The sequence below is a fragment of the Eleutherodactylus coqui genome, chromosome 2 (genome assembly GCF_035609145.1).
Source record: "Eleutherodactylus coqui strain aEleCoq1 chromosome 2, aEleCoq1.hap1, whole genome shotgun sequence".
NCBI lineage: Eukaryota > Metazoa > Chordata > Amphibia > Anura > Eleutherodactylidae > Eleutherodactylus > Eleutherodactylus coqui.
The window spans coordinates 236,494,162-236,511,852 of record NC_089838.1 but is presented as its reverse complement, the minus strand read 5'-3'; the positions used below and the strand labels follow the sequence as shown (position 1 = coordinate 236,511,852).

The following is a 17,691-nucleotide window of genomic DNA, read 5'->3' as shown; positions in this document are numbered from 1 at the left end:
CTTTTTTTTCATATTGCTGCATTCAAAGTCCCATAACTTTTTTTTATGATGGACAGAGCTCTGTGAGGGGTTGTTTTTTGTGTGATGAGCTGTACTTTTTCTTGGTACAATTTTGGGGTACATACGGCTTTTTAATCACTTTTATTTTTGCTTTTTTGGGAGGCAAAATGAGCAAAATAAGCATTTGCCTCAGTTTTTAAGGATTTTTTAAAATGTTTGCTGAGCAGGATAAATAGTATGTTTAATCTATTGTACAGGTCATGGATATGATGATACCATATATGTGGGTTTATAAAAATGTTTATTTTTTTTCTACAGTTGGAAAGTGCGCAAAAAAGTTTTTGTTTTTTTTTACACAATTTAGATTTTTTTAAAACTTTTTTATGTCCCTGTATGGGACTTGAACCAAAAAAGCTATGATCGCTATGATAATACATTGTAATATTTCTGTACTGCAATGCAGTATCGCTCACAATAGTGATCATAGACCATGGCAGGCCCAGACACCATAATTGCATTGCAGAGTGCCGATGATGTCACAGAGGGAGCACACTCCCTTTGTGAACCCTTTCCATGCCGCAATGTACATTGATCTCAGCATATAAGGGGTTAAGAAGCTAGCTATCATTCACAGCCGGCTCATACTGTGGGATGGTGCGTGCTTACTTCTGAGCTTGCGCCATCCACAGGACGTAAATTTACATCCTGTTGTGTTTAGTGCTCCCCAGCCAGGACGTAACCTTATGTCCTGTGGAATTAAGGGGTTAAGAGATGGAGCACATGTTTATGGTCTAAACCCAATCCTGTATAGCATGCACACAACTTTGCCACTAGTCTCCCCACCTGTGGGCTTGTTCGTATTATATGCTGCTGATCATCTTTTGTTTACAGAGTCTCCAAATATTCGGCAGATCTGCGGAAACTCTGTGGACACTTTCAAAAGTTGACAATGGAATGCAATCACAGTCTCTTTCAGCAATACAGCCGGTCCCAACTGGCGCTCCCTCAGATATGAAGGTTCGGCAATACTCCAGTCAGACCTTGAGTTGGGGAGACAGTAGGGAACAAGATGGTAGGTCCCGATAGCTCTACTGTCTCCTCGTGATACATACAAGAGCGGTCTGGCCTAGCTGCATGCAGGGATACAACGTTAGCAGACATGCTAACAAGAATAACAACTTATCTGTTCACGTGACGCCAGTGCCTCTCCCGAGATACAAATCCTCAGAGCCAAATAAAAGAGTCTGAAGTCAAATGTTGTTTGAACTGTAGACACACAGTTTTGCTCAACATTTTCACAGCTGTTAACCCCTGCTGCCAGTTCTGACAGTGGCATTTAACTATTCTGATCGATCAGGATTTAAATGCCCCAAATGGCCCTGCCGCAATAAGATTGCGGAGGTGCAATCTGGATAATATGACAGCCTAGGGCTGCCGTGATTGTTTCCCTATTAAGATGTACCTGTGGCACGTCTTTAATATGCAGCCTATTAAAATACAGTATAATGCAATACCATAGTATTGCATTATACTTTTTAAGTGATCAAACGATTAAAATACAGTATAATGCAATACCATAGTATTGCATTATACTTTTTAAGTGATCAAACGATTACGAGTTCAAATCCTGTAAGGAAAAAAGTAAAATAAAGAATTTTTTAAGTATTATAAAATTAAAGTATTAAAAGTTATAAACCTTTATAAAACATGATATACCTTTTGCCACTCATTGCATCTAAAAATAGAAAAAACAAATCTAATAATAGATATCACTACATCTGTAAAGATCCAATCTATAAAAATACCACGTTATTAATCATGCACGATTAATTTCATCAGAAGAAAAAAAACATTTTTTTGACACTCTGTCTCTGTACCCCATCTATTTTGTAGTATTTTGTACTTTTCCCTATATTGGTCAGTTGTTTTATACTGTATGTTAATAATGACCGACTCTGTATTTGATCTCTTTGGATCCTAATAAGGGTTTGTTTTGTTATTAAAAAAGTACTATGGAATCTTGCACATTCTACAGAATAGAGAAGATACAGAAAATGTAGCAGAACAATTGAAACATGTAGCTTTGATAAATATATCTCTTTACAAGTCTGCCAAATGAGCTTGTTAATTCCCTGTACTCCACAAATATCTACGAAAGATATGAATAGTAATTAAGACAAAAATAATTCTGGCAAAAGTGGAGAAGAAAGTGAAATCTGTGCAGCACACCATCAGCTGGCACAAAATGGAAAGACAAGCCAGATACAATGAATCATGTGCGGATGAAGAGTATAACAGATGAATTGTGCTGTGCTGTCTCTAATGAAAGAGAATGAGGTTGATTAGATAAGCCTGACAATAATATATGATGCATAAAAGATACTAAAACACTACAAACCACTTGCACATGGCCCAGAAATGGGGCTCGAGGTGGCAAAAGCCATAGCAACTTCTGTCCCTACTTGCCAGCGGCCACTGGCTGTTATACAGCTATCTGTTTTCTGCTACACAAGCAGAATAAAAGCGGAGAACCCTTAATTTTTATAACTAGACCGCGGCACTTTTATTATTGGACCACTTACCGTCCAATACCGGTATTATGTTTTTTGTATATCAGCAGTTCCCTACTACAGTATTACAGATTCCCTTGTGGTATATCTTTAAGTAAAACACTTAGGCCTCATGTCCACGGGGAAATTTGGGCCCGCACGGATTCTCCATGCAGATTTCCGCAGTGGGTCCCTCCTGCCCCACAGACATGAGGCCGAGAAATCAGATATAATTACCTGTCCAGACGTTGCGGATCTGTCTTCCGTCGCGTCCGTATCTTCTTTCTTTGGCCCAGCGGAAGTGCTCGGAACGCCGACAATGTGCCGCGCGCATGCACTGTGCATTTTTTTTTTTGAACTCTTGCTTTCCCAAGGTCCCGTGGCAGAGCAGAAATTCAGCTGCAGGTGTGCCGCAAGACCGGATGGCTTCCATAGGCTTAAATGGAAGCCGTCCGTGCGGGAGACCCGCACAAAATGAGGCATGCTGTGGGTGCTTTCTCGCACGTGCGATCCGCGTGCCAGGGAAAAATTACATCTGCAGGTATTTAATTACCTGCGGGTGTCCAGTGATTCCCTATGGGTGTGGATCATGCATGCAGGAGACCTGCGCGGTTTTATTAATTCTATTATGCCCTTGGACATTGTCCACAACCGAGTCTTCAATGTGTATCATGTGTACGTTGCACGGACGTGTGATACGCAGTGAATGGAGTCAACAAAAGTCAATGGACTGTCATTGATCCATGCACACCGGCGTGTAGACACTGCGTATCCAAACTCTAGAGAAATAGATCACAGCATGTTCTATTTCTCTGCATACCACGCAGCATGAGCCCTATACACTTATATAGGCTGTGTTTGATATGCCGTCCATAAGCAATATATTGCGTATGGGTACCATTTTCATACGTATCACCATTCTGAAACTGAGCAGGGGATTTTAAAAACAAAAAGTCACGCTTCACATGTCCGTGTGCGTGTGATTCGCAAGCATGTGTAGTGCCATACGCAGCTATACGTGGTCTCTGCCGACACAGCGTATGGTTGCAAAATGTGTAAAACGCTGTTTTACACATTTTGTTTAATAGCCCTTCAGGTGCTATTAAAGGGAATCTGCCAGCAGTTCCCAGCATGTTAAATCGTCTATACCAACATGATGGTGAAGTTCGGCTTTTTTCCAAATCTGCTTATTGTATGAGTAACGGCAGCGGCGTACCTTAGAAAGTTGTTTTTAACTTCTTAGCACCACAGTGCATACATTTACATCCTGGGTGTGCAGGATTTATGTGGAGTGGGCTGACGGCCCCCAGGACCGCCATGCATAGACTGCCTGTCAAAGTGCGGTATAATATAATACTGTGGTATAAGATTATACTGTGAGTGTTTTTCCAGTCCCCTGTGTGGGCTTAAAAAAAAATGTAAAAATAAGGGGTTGTTCAGACAGGCGTATATCAGCCAGGTTTTCACGCCTGGCCTATATACACTGTTCCTCTCTGCAAGGGGAGTAGGCGGACCTGGCTGGGAGCTAGTGCACTGAGCTCCCGCCCTCTCTCTGCCCCTCACCATTGCTTGCAATGGGAGGGTCGGGACGGAGATGGAGCTAAGCTCCGCTCTGTCCCGCCTACTCTCATTGCTAGCTATGAGCAAGGTGCGGGTAGGGAGTGGGAGCTTAGCTCCACCCCCATCCCGCCCACTCACATTGCAACCCTGCTCAGAGGGGAGGAGAGAGCCAGAGAGCAGGTAAGGGGAGGGAAGGGTGGGACTGCTCAGATGGAAGCATATATTGGCTGGCCGTGAAAATGCCGGCCGATATACGCCCGTGTAAATAAGCCCTAAGTAAAGAAAAGTTTTTTTAAATTATTGGTAAAAAATAAAGTAAGTAAAACTAGAAAAAAACAAAAACCTTTTCCCGTATTAATAAAAAATAAATAAAATGGAGCATATTTGGTATTACCGTGTCCATAAAAGTCTGATCTATAAAAGTAACACATTATTTATCCTGCATGGTGAACATCATCATCAGAAAAAAAAAAGCCTAATAAAATGCGATCAAAAAGTAGCACAAACTCCAAAATGGCACATGACGTTTCGCAAATAATGAGCTATCACACAACTATATCAACGGAAAAATAATAGTTATGGCTGTCAGAAGATGGCGTGAAAACGCAGAATTATGAAACCAATAATTTTTAATGCTTTCATTCCCATTTGTGTTGTTTTCATTCATGCGATGTGGAGTGGAAAAAAAAAATCACAGCATGTCTGATCTTTGTGCGTTTTGTGTTTTTTATCTCCCAATACTCCGTATTGTTAAATAACCTGAGGCACTGTATCACACACCATCCTCATCCACTGATCATGTTCCAAGAAGATCAACAAACACAAAACAAAATGCAAGCACAACCATTCAAGTGTATTCCGATATTTGTTAACATGTGATTCAACCAGACTTTTTGGCTGAAATATACTTTATTATATGTTTAATTCAGGTTCTAAAAATGCTTGCTTATTTTGTTTTCTGGCAAGATATCGAACACCATTTTCCTGTGGTCTGCCTGTCTATATCCTTATTCACATGGGCAATTTAGCTGCGATAAAACGTCAGCTGAGAATCGCAACCATGTAAAGCATTGGATTTCAAAACATTCTTTTACATGGGCAGTTTTTGGGCACATGAAAGAAATCGCACCGTTTAAATGTCAGCTGCGTCAAAAGATAGTTCTTGACCTATCTTTTGATGAAAATTGCTGCAGGCTCCCATAGACTACATGGAGATTTAGTCCTGCGTATTTCACGCGTGCGTAATACGGAGCAAAAGAACGCTCATGTGAGAGTTGCCTAGGACTGGCGTTTGAAATGCAAGTCCTAGTAAATTTTCCTCATGCATGAATCCAATTGTGCTATTTTGTAGAGGTTACTCCCGTAAATCTTACAGTTCTACAACCTCAGGGCTTAAGGCCCATTTAGACACAACGATTATCGCTCAAAATTCGCTCAAAAGCCGTCTTTTGAGCAAAACCGTTGCGTCTAAACGCCTGCTCATCGTGCACTTTTTGTGCACTATTCATTCATCGCTCACTTCTAGTTTTCTAGAAATGAGCGATGACTCATATCAGCGGCGCATGCTGATATCTCAGCGGGCAGTACTGATAAGATTCTCTCAACTGGTATCCTGCTGGCAGTTCTGAATGGAACACCAACTGAAGGAGTGGAGGAGAAAGGAGCTCTATACAGAAGTCTTCTGCATACCCCGCTCGGCGCACTCAGCTGTATACCAGCTAAGCGCTCCGAGAACACAGCAGCTGTATACAGAAGACAGCGCTCCAGCTGTCCTCTGTATACAGCGGTAGCCTTCATTTACACACTAATAAGCTCTTAAGTAGCTAATTAGCTACTTAAGAGCTTATGCAAAGTGAACGCTCAAAACTGTCACTCGAACTGCCGTTTGAGCGAATTTTAAGCGATCATCTTGCTGTGTTAATGCAGACAAGGATTATTGCTCAAAAGATTGCTTTTGAGCGAATTTCGATCAATAATCGTTGTGTCTACATGGGCCTTAATTCACAGAAGCGCATATCGGCCGCCGTTTTCACAGCCGGCTGATATACGCTACCATCTAAGCTGTCTATCCCCTTCCCTCCCCCTCGCCGTCTCTCTGCCTCTCTCCTCCCCTCCGGCTGGTTGCAATGGGAGAGGGCGGGACAGGAGCGTGAAAACGGCGTCCGATATACGCTCCTGTGAATAAGCCATCACATTGTAGCCCTATAGTACAATTTTCAAATTTTTATATAAAACAGTGTAAATAAATGCTTCACCATACATAAAAATAAACATGTGTACTTGTTTATATTGACAGATACATAATCTATCAGCAAGCCATGCCACTACCATACCTGAAACTTTGCAACAAGAAAACCCATATACATACATGCAGTTTTGCAGTAGTTTTGCAGCCATTGCAATTGCAGCTCCAAATAGCCCAAATTTTGTTCTGCCTATTACGCTAGCAGTCTGCGATACTGCACTTTCCTCTGCCTCTCGCTCCATGTAAACGCTTGATTTACAATACATAGTATTAGAAAGGATTATAACAACATATGCACCTTATTGCCATGGGGGAATATTAGCAGACCAATACAGTAATCACTAGAGATGAGCGAGCACCCAAATGCTCGGGTCCCCGTTATTCGTGTTCTCTCGTGTTCTGCCTGTCAGCCCAAAAATTTGCCATTGATGTGTGCTCTGTGCCGTGGCGGGGAGGGGCCAAAACAGGCACGTCACAGCGGTAAGGAGCAAAAACAGGGGAGGGGTCGAACACAGCGTGATGCTCGTTCGAGTAACGAGCATCATCGAGTACGCTAATACTCGAACGAGCATCAAGCTCGGCAGAGTACGTTCACTCAACTCTAGTAATCACCATTTTAGCAACCTGTATTCTACTGTTAACATGGCAGGTATAGGCAGATATAAAACAGTCTGTACCTACTATAGAAAGCAGTGGGGGGATTTAAATTCTGTGTGGCTTCCTGGCAATATCATGTCATTGCTTCTATTCAAAAGGTAGCGATTCCGATAACAATATATTAGAAAAATGACTGTGTAAGCAATTCTCTATTATACTTTTGTAAGTTCACCTTTGGTGGGGCAAAGGTGAATATGAAATAGCTAGCAGGAAATAAAAAGGCTTAAATAGAACACAATAAAAACACCTTTCATTTGGTTAAATACATAAGCGGAATATACAAATATGAAAAGAGATACTTGTATTCAGTTGAATGTGTCATAGACAACGCGCTGCAGCATCTTCTGCATTTAGTGCGTTGTCAAAATATTTGAAGAAATGTTACATAAGTGATGTAGTAACCCCCTAACTACTCATACAATGCTTTTTATGTGCAGCACTCAGACAGCGCTTCCTCCTGATGAAAGCAGCTTTTGCCTGGGAATGAACCAGAAGACATGAAAGGAGCGCACACAGAGGGCCACAGTGTGAAACCAAGCAGTACACTTCAGCAGGCAGCCTAAAACAATCCCTTTCCTGTATAAGTACTTTCTTCTTTTTCTTAATGCTTCGTCCTCTCATGAAGTCCACAGACAAGATGTGTTTGTTTTTGTAAAAGTTGCTTCCTTGTTGTTCATCTTTTTTCCAATTCAGTTTTTTTTAAATTTATAAACAGTTCTTGGGGTATTTATTATTGGTCCTAATTAGAGATGAGCGAGCGTACTCGGAAAAGCACTACTCGCTCGAGTAATTTGCTTTATCCGAGTATCGCTGTGCTCGTCCCTGAAGATTCGGGTGCCGCTGCGGCTGACAGGTGAGTCGTAGTGGGGAGCAGGGGAGAGCGGGCGGGAGAGAGGGAGAGAAAGATCTCCCCTCCGTTCCTCCCCGCTCTCCCCTGCAGCTTCCCGCTCCGTGCCGGCACCCGAATCTTCAGACCCGAGCACAGCGATACTCGGATAAAGCAAATTACTCGAGCGAGTAGTGCTTTTCAGAGTACGCTCGCTCATCTCTAGTCCTAATCCTAAAGTATTGATTTGCTACTAAGCAAGTTAATATGCATATTTACTATTTCCACCCTGTAATAACAAAGAGAATAATGATGAGTTGCTATACAACTGTCCCACAGCTGATCTATTAGAGCTGCTCAGCTGATCACACTGTTGCAGCTCAGACTTCTTTAGAAAAGAGTTCTTGATTGGCTAGCCTCTCTTTAAATATTTCTGGCTTCTGCATTGTGTTGCTGGTTGTAACTTGTCTTATTGCAGGACTTTGACTGCTGATTCTCCTCATCTGTCACCCCCAGTAGTCAGTGCTCCCTGTAATCTGCAGAAAACACCACAACCTTCCCTGGCCCAGAGCTGTTGTCACAGCTGTACGAAGGGCGCATATGCACGTTTGGCCTACCTCTTAACCCTTTCCAATCCACTGTCTGACGTCTGAAGACATTATGATTTAAGGCTGTACAGCTTCGATGTTGGAAGACGCCCGTCAAAGTTCCCTTATTGTATATTGCAACCTCTCTGCTGTCGGAGCCTATCCAACGTGCCACCTCATGCAGTACTGGCTTTAGCCAGCATATAGCGCCGTTGTATAATGGCAGAAAAAGTAAGCCTCCTAGAAAAACCAGGAAACAAATTGGATTAGAAAGGGTTAAAGGGCCAGCATGCACTCGATATTCCAGTCCCTGGCCAATCTGAATAAGCTTCAGTCAATTTAAGGGACCCTCTCCCAGTAGAGGGTATCTAAGCAATCAGTCTCCTAATATGCAAAAGTGTTATAGTGTTCTGTCTATTCTCCTAGTTCTGACCTGTTCCTGTTTCACTCATCTTTATCTTATCTTCTATACTCCTAACCTACTTAATTGACCACATTTACTCTGTCTGCTGCCTGCCCTGACCATCAGCTTGTCTTACCATTAAAAATGTATTCTACCTCTTCTGACCTTGGCTGCGCTCTACAACCACATCTCTGTCTACACCCTCCAGTACCGTGTTACAGTAATTTCTACGAGTTGGCGTTAGCAGCCACATAACTAAGACTACTTCTGGGTTAATGGTCTGAAGTCCACTGCAGTGAAAATAAGATTCCGATTGGTGGAGTTGAAGAGTAAAAACTGCAGTTACAGCCTCCAGATCTATCCCTAAGCCAAATCAGGTTTGTGGCACAGTCGATCCACATCTGCTGCCATGAAATAGAATAAGCTATGTGTATTTAAATCCAGTATTCCTTGTATGCTTTTAGTATATTTTTCCTTCTCTAGCTTGTTTCCTGTCAGTGTTGTCTCATACATCTGGATATTTCTAGTCCAGTCCTAGCTTCATAGCCTTGTAGTTTTTTGTTTGCGCTTTCCCTGATTGTATCTGCCTTGTTTTACTTTAAAGGTCAGCTTTGCTCAACTTTGGCTTCCTTGTCTCTGGATCTTGGTGGCCCCTTATTGTTTCTGAGAGTCATATTTTTAGGGCTACTTAGGAACAGTGGTGTCTGGTGTTAGGGTCAACATCAGGGATAAATTAAAGATAGACTTAAGGCCCATTTAGACACAACAATTAGCACTCCAAATACGCTCAAAAGCCATCTTTTGAGCGATAATTGTTTCATGTAAATGTGCCCATCTTTCAGTTTTCTCAGTTCGTCTTAAAAAATCAGTTGTTCAGCAGAACAGCTGATAAAACTGACCGCACGCTGTGTTCTGCCGAGGAGTGCTGATAACAGCTCATTGCATTGTCTCAGCTGTCAGCCCCGCAGGCAGAACAAAGAGAAATTTTTCACAGAACAGTGGGCAGTCCTCTAAATAAATTCAGCTCCTGGCAGCTCACATGCTACTAATTGGTACTAATAGAAATTAGTACCAATTAGTAGATTATGCAAAATGATCGCTCAAAAGCCATCTTTTGAGCGATCATCTTTGTGTCTAAATAGGCCTTTAGAGAACACTAGGGTTAGAGTTAATTATTGTCACTTTATTATTATCTGTTCACCTTCACATCTGCTCCATAATCTGATGTCATGATGATCATCATCCATTTGTACCATTATCTGATTACCATAACCATTTTTGTCAAATATTGGTGAGGCCCTAGTCTTACATTTTTTGTTACCTATTAGTGTTGATACATGCTTCATATTCTTATTATTTCTCACTTGATTGTTCAGTTGTTAAATAATTCAGCCCTATTGTAAGTTCTGGTAGGTATCCGAATATTGGGAAACACAGTTAATACCCAAGAAAGTTGACTACTATAAGTGTAGTCCTGTTCTGTCATCTTGTGTCCAGCTGGTATCACTACAATTCACTAGTTTCTGTCAATTACTATGGCCAGGCACTGAGAAGCAAGAGTCACTCTATACTGTTTTGGCCTTGTTAAACTAATATAATTTTATGGACAATATATATATATCCTATTTTTGGACTAAAAGACACACTTTTTAGCAAGAAAAAACTGTTTTACTAAAATGTATGTCCTTTGATTCAAAGTCAGAAGGGCCCCCCAGTGCCAGACCCCTCTGATTGCTTCAATTATGATCATTTACAGTGCAAGAGTGCTGTAATAATCTTTAAGATGAGCAAACCCACCAGGTAATACCTCACCTGCATAGCTCCGGTCTGGACAGTGAGGAGTACTACAGGCTCTGACCTTTGACACTGCCTCCCAGCATTTGTGCTGCCTGTACAAGAAGTGCAATAACACAGATGTCAGGAGAAAGTGTCAGAGGTCAGAGCCAGTGATACTCAAAGGCACCAGGACTGGAGCTACGCAGGGCAGGTACTGGAAGGCCACTGTTACTACTGGGACCAATGGGGGCCACCATTGCTACTGGGACCACTGGAGGCCACTATTACTATAGGGCCACTAAGAGGGGGCATGATTAATATTAGAGACATTGTGGCTATCCACGTCCACTTGATACTTAATTCTGCATTTCTTTAGCCTACCAGGGAAGTTTTAATTAGTGTGAACTATTTATATCCTATTTTCTATTGTCTAAACCAGGGTGCATACTATAGACAGGTGTGTCTTATAGTTCAAAAAATACGATTATATATATATATTTTAGTGACAACTTTGGGGTTGTTAGCTCGTTAGATCGCCATATGTCCTCCCCTAGATGGCTGGTCGCACACCAGAAAACCATGTCCAGGCCAAAAGTTTGGTAAAACTTAGTAAAGCTGTCCTTTTATTATGGCAAATCAGTAGCAATAATAGTCTTCACACTGTTGTTACTCATCACAGTGTTCACGATATGAACAAGTGCCGAGGTCATCTGGCCGCTACACGACAGACTTTAATCCTCTTTACTAATACAGGTCTAGTGCTTTAACTCCTTAGTGACCACTCATACGTGTTTTCATGTCCCAGGTGTCTGGGCTTTATTCTACAGGGCCATCGTGTTTTCATCGCTCCCCCCTGCTCACTACAGCAACTCACCGCTCTCCCACGCTGGCACCCGAATCTTTTGAGACAAGCGGGCAGGTACTCGCATAAGGCACTACTCGCTCGAGTAGTTTGCTTTAGCGAGTACTCTCACTCATCTCTAATCATGTCAGTTATGCTGTATGATTAATGCTGTAAATAAAAAAAACAAACAATGGCAGAATGTGTTCCTGCCCTCCAAAACAAATTAATAAAAGTTTTAGAATACATACAATATGTAGCCAAAAATGGTACCACTAAAAACTACAGTTCACCACACAAAAAACAAACTCTCATATGGACAAATCAGCAGAAAAATTAAAAAATTATGGCTTTTGAAAAGCGGAGATGAACATTGTCCCGTCCTCAAGGCCAAAAGAGACCGTGTCCCTAAAGGGTTTAAACAAAATATTTGGGTCAGAAGCGGCGCTCCAATGGTGTATGGAATGATGGAAGACAGAACTTATGTAGAAAGACACTCACCGCAACTGATCCGGTCCTATGGTTAAGTGACCGGTCAGTTTATTGGTCCAAAGGGGCCTTTCGAATCAAATGTGGGGTGATGCACGTTGGCGGTCCTAGGACATCCCCTCAGGGAGAGCAGCAGCGAGCGACTCCAAAACAACCGTGTTGAGGAGGAAAGAAATGTGTATTCAAAAGTAGGAAAAAACTCACTTTATGCGCTCCGTCAAACCGTGTCAGAATAGAGGAATCTTACTTGTTAAGGGGTGCCTGGACTCCTGGCACCCCCAATATCCAAGGAAGCAGAAAAAACTCCAGTGGAGCAGGCGTATTCTTCATAGGTCGGTTTATTTTATATAAAATGATTAAATTAGCGCTGCAACGCGTTTCGGCTTCTGTCAAGCCTTTTTCAAGCATAAAAAACAATTGACAAGTGGTCTCTATTTATAGCAAACACACACTGAGGGTAAAGGAGGAAGGGGAGGAGAAAAGAGACATCCAATGCAACCTCTAAATAATAATTACATTGTCCTAGGTAATATAATATCCCCATCTTAATAACACTCTATTACTATTGTTAATAAATATATATAATAATGTATGAAAAATAATACTTATCAAGTGGTGCCCGCAAGTAGCGCGGCGCCGTTCTGTGACGTAATTTGGAGTCCAAGGAGACAAGGGGGGAGGTGCTGTGTTACTGCACCAAAGATTAAGGCATTCCCTGAGGTCTAACTGGTAAGCGTTAGGTATCCCAGGTTACGAGAAGGGGGGCGGGGTCTTAAAGGGTTTAAACGTGATTGGCTATTTCTGAGCACAACCAAATCCCCAACTATAAGAGGCTGTTCACACTTCTGCAAGCACATTATTTTAGTTTTGTTATCTTTATTTTTCCACCCCAAATAATTTCAGTTTATTTCAATGGCATTGTACAGACAACGGGTCACATGGAAGGTGGGAATAAATCTGAAATGATTGATCTTTGTTGGATTTTTTAAGATCACAAAAACCTGTCATTTTAACGAGGATGTGTAGACTTTTTATATTCACTGTATATATTCCACAGCCCAGAAAAGATTAAGGAGAAGGCTATAGAAAAAATGCAAATGCAAAACCTGCACCAAATGATCTTGATTCCGAAATGTTGCAGATCTACCACGGATTTCACTCGCTGCATTGGAAAGGGTGTAATCCACGCTGAAAATCCAAAGGACAAATTGACAATCTAATCGACATCCAGCATTAATCTTGAAATCTCATCCACAGTGCTGATGCTGTAAAACCCTGCCAGACATTCTAAAGTTTGCTATGGAGCCCAGACTTTCCTAGTTATTCCCCTGATCTGAGGTGTGGTATGTCCCATAGTGAGACTGCCTACCGAATGTAAGGCTGCCTTTCCACGGGCGTTCTTGCATTGCGTTGCCCGCGGTGATAATCTGGCTGTGGGTAACGCGGTGCACGCTTTCCATAATGTTGCTATGGAAAGCGCATCCCCGCTGTCCACGAGCGGAGAATCATAGCGATTCTCCGCTCGCGGGATTCAAATCGCAGCATGCAGCGGTAAGCCTATCTGTCAGATAGGCTCCGTGCAGAGCTCTAACAGCTCCCCCGCCATAGAATCTCGCTAGAGATATTCCACAGCGGTCGTGGACAGGGGGCCTAACTGGAGAGTAGTGTGTGAGACTGAACCATTACAAATTCCGGGATCACATGAGCGTCTCTAATACGGACGAGTGTCCCTGACTGTGGGTGTCCTAACCTGACCATAGAGAATCTATGATGCTCAGACTTCAGGTCAGATCGGATAACTCGTCCATATTACTGGCGCATAAATGCATCTAGAATATACTACTGTCACCACTGCTCCTACAAAAATGGAATGAAAACTGATTAACAAGTCACATGAACCCCAAGAGGACTCCAATAAAATCTGCAGCTTCTCCTGCAAAAAAACAAGCCCTCACACAGCTTCATTGACGGTAAAATACAAAAAGATATGGGTATTAAAATGCAATGACATTTTACTTTTAAAAATAGTAAAATAGAATAAAATCTGTATAAATTTGGTATCACCATAATTGCACTGAGCCACAGAACAGAGGTCAAGGGGTTTCGCCCGGCTGTCTACCCGCAAGCCAGAGCTTGGGCAATAGGAGTTGCTCAGTTCCACTTTGGGGGGCCGAAGAGAGGTGAATATAATCTATATTTTTATTTTATAACAGGTCCAAGTGCTGGAAAAGTTTTTATAGTCATGGTAAAGCCCCTTTAAATATGTCATTTTCATATCAATGAGAATGCCCTAAAAAGAAAACTCACTCAAAAGTAGTGCAATTGCATTTTTTCTCATATCACCCCACTCAAAAAATGTTTAAAGAGTTTTTCAATACAGTATATGGTATATTAAACTGGGCCACTGAAAAAATGTAACTTGTTCCACCAAAAAGGCCTTCATGTGGCTATATTGATGGAAACATAAAAAAAATGTTATTGCTCCTGGAAGGCAGGGATAAAAAATGACAGTAACAAATGAAAATAGTTTAAGATATTAAAGGGTTAAAATAACAGTAACCAAACACATCGCATGCCATTGTACTTGCAGTTGTGTTTAGTACACTTCACTGTCAGATTTGATTTGGTCTACAGTTGTCTTCTTTCTTTAAAAGTGACCTCACAATGGAAGAAAGCTATCATCCCATACTGTCTGACACTAATTTTAGAGCACTATTATACCAAGTTTAACCCTTTCCAATCCACTGTCTGACGTTTTCCTACATTCTGATTGACGCTTGTACAGCTCCAATGTCAGAAGACGTCCGACAGGGTATTCTTACCATCTATTGCTAGCCACTCCGCTGTCGGAACGTCTCTGGCGCACACACACTGGCTTTAACCAGCAGATGGAACTGTTGTATAACAGCATAAAGAGAAAGCCTTTTAGGAAAGCCTGAATCCAAAATTGGATTGGAAAGGGTTAATAGATCTATGGCACCATTTATATTTGGCACTATATATAGGACTTTTAGAATTGACACTATATTTGAAAATGCTCGACAAGTGTAGATCAGACATACAGAGTGACCACAGGTAGGCCGCCTGCAGATGGGCGGAAAATCCGCGACGGGATTTTCCGCGCAATTTCCGGCCTTGGAAGCTGCCATAGGACTGTGTTAGCAAACGCAATCCTAGGCAGACGGCCGCGGTTTGTTCACGCGAAATCTCGCGTTGCAAACAAACCGCAGCATGTTCTATTTCTCTGCAGGAAAACGTCACTGCCCGGCTGCCGGCTCTGGTCTGCGCATGCGCCGGCTGCCCGGCAGCCGGCACATCAAACAGCTGGGGCCGTGGGCGCGGGTGAGTATGCCCTGCTCTCTGCAGGCTCTCGGGTCAGGTCCCGCAGCGAGAATCCTCGCAGTTGAATCCGACCCGACCGTCTGCAGGCGGCCGTTCAGTACTTGACTATTGCTGAGGTCACAACTGGTAGGACTTCTCTTCCTGCAAAGCCATGGTATAGATAGACCCAACATGACGGTGATATGAGGTCCTTTTCTGACTAGCACTATTATATATTTATTGTACAAAACTGGTATTTTAAACATGACAAGACTTTATATTTACAGTGACACGACTACTCGTCATCCCTTGTGATCCCTTTATCTTCCAGGAAAAAAAATACATAAATCACACTATTCATCCTCTTTAGAACCTGTTGCTACTTTTCTAAATGCACCAGTGCTTAAGAAAGCTGATTTTATCTCTCCATCTTAGTAGCATCCACATCTTTCAAGACAGAATGCAACATTGTCATATTTGTTTGAGTTGGTAATTACAGTGTTACTTAGCACAGCTTTGGTCTCTAGGTGGACTTCATCTTGAAAGCCAGCATGGTCTGCCATTCCACATTGCTGCTGGGTAACCCATACTTATCCCATCTTTCTGTCCTCTAAGTGCACTCATATGACCTCCTAAATTACAGCTTTAAGATCACTGTTGACTACCAAAGGTTTCCAAGCACCTACCACACTGTGTTGGCAGATCCTGTTGTCAAGATCTTAACTGCGGAGATCTGAGCATTAAAAATAAATCCTTTCATTCCATATAGCTGCCTTGTTATTATTACCATGCTGTCTCCAATCTACTCAAGCAGCATAGCATGTACTGCCTACAAGACAACGGTAGTAAATATACAATCCATTTCCATCCATGATACCATGCCTACTCATTAATCTGCATCAGCGGAGTATATGACGTCTAATGACATTTAATTGGGTAGCGCAGTCATTAGTACTATCAGAGCCTTGGGGCCATAGCTTTCTTTCTGACGTAGTCAACTGCTTTAATTATGTTATTTTCATGTTTCAATTTGTTTCCTCCGGATACTCTAAAACGGACAGGTTTAAGTTGGCCTTAGTGAGTATGCGAGAGCCTGAGATAGGTACATCAGATTATACTGTAGGGCAGTGTGGTGGCTCAGTGGTTAGCATTGTTGCAGCACTGAGGTCTGAGGTTCAAATGTAGACATCACCTGTAAGGTGTTTGTATGTTACCTCCATATAATCCAGTTTCCTCCAACGCTCCTTAAAAACTGTGAGCCCCAATGTGAATAGAACAGAGCCCATAATATCAAATCCAACTAAGGACAACATCTGCTTTGAGTTTGTATGCTCTCCCTATGCTTGCGTAGATTTCCTCCGGTTACTCTTCTTTCCTCCCACACTCCAAAATACATGATAATTAGGTGAATTTAAAGAACTCCTAATATCAAGTGATGTAAAGTGCACTCTATAAGTAAAGGTGATTACCGATTATGAGCCCTTCTGGATAAAGGGACTGATATGATGGAAGACATTCTCTATGCAGAATATGTTGGCACTATATAAATAATAGGTGATACAATAATCAATACAACAACAGATAGAACTGGCATCGGTAATGTTAAATGACACACCAGGAACCAGATGGCATTACCTATAAACAGATTACACGCCAAGGTATCATCTAACAATAGAGTTGAAATACAGATGGAAGCAATAGGATTGTCCTATTGATTCTTCTTACCTGATGCTTGGGACCATTGAGCAATTTGCTGCCTCCTAAACTTTTCACCTTCTTCCACTCCATAATGTTCTTGTTGTTGCAGCTAATAATACTGCAGGGATTATTCCTCTGGCATTTAGTCACAGTTGTGTAGGCTCATTTCTAGAGAAGCAGTGACACTGGCATCTCTTGCTACATTATAGATATTAGCAATCTGCTGCCACCCAGCACCAGTGCCCTGATAGATCCTGTGCGCAAGAGGGGACCTAAGTGCAGGATAATCCACATCAGCAGAGTCTTCTGTACACAGAGCTGCTGCAAGACAAATTCAAGACTCTGAGGGAGAAAAAAAAACTTGACAGACCAGTGTTAATTCAATTTTGAAGCCACTCCTCCTTCTCTCATAGCTTGTCTAGATCATAAAACCAGAGGCAAGGTCACCAGGCAACCAGATCTCACGTCACTGTGCCAATAAAGTCAGCAGCTCCTATTCAGAGTGTTACCTGCAGTGTAGACATGCTGCCCGCTTATCTCTGCAGCCATACTTGCTTATATAGATGACGGCTATCTAATGTTTACTAGTCACTTTTATGGAGGAGTGTCTCCCTTGTTGGACTGTGAACCCGGACTCCAGACTGGGAAATACATCCAGTTGCACTATCGATACTTGCAGTAGACATTGAACCTTATGAACTATATAAGATTTCATCGCAGATTTTTAGAGTAGAGAAAA

At 42.1% G+C, this 17,691-nt stretch overlaps 1 protein-coding gene across 1 annotated transcript in view; it reads right to left on the bottom strand.

The window, feature by feature from the left end:
- Positions 1–17,261, bottom strand: part of PDE8A (phosphodiesterase 8A) — a 261,199-nt gene extending 243,938 nt beyond the window's left edge. The window contains exon 1 of the mRNA XM_066592664.1: positions 16,980–17,261. Coding sequence (XP_066448761.1) covers positions 16,980–17,042 — 63 coding nt within the window. The 5' untranslated portion in view covers positions 17,043–17,261. The remainder of the gene's footprint in view (positions 1–16,979) is intronic.
- Between the last annotated feature and the right edge of the window lie 430 nt (positions 17,262–17,691).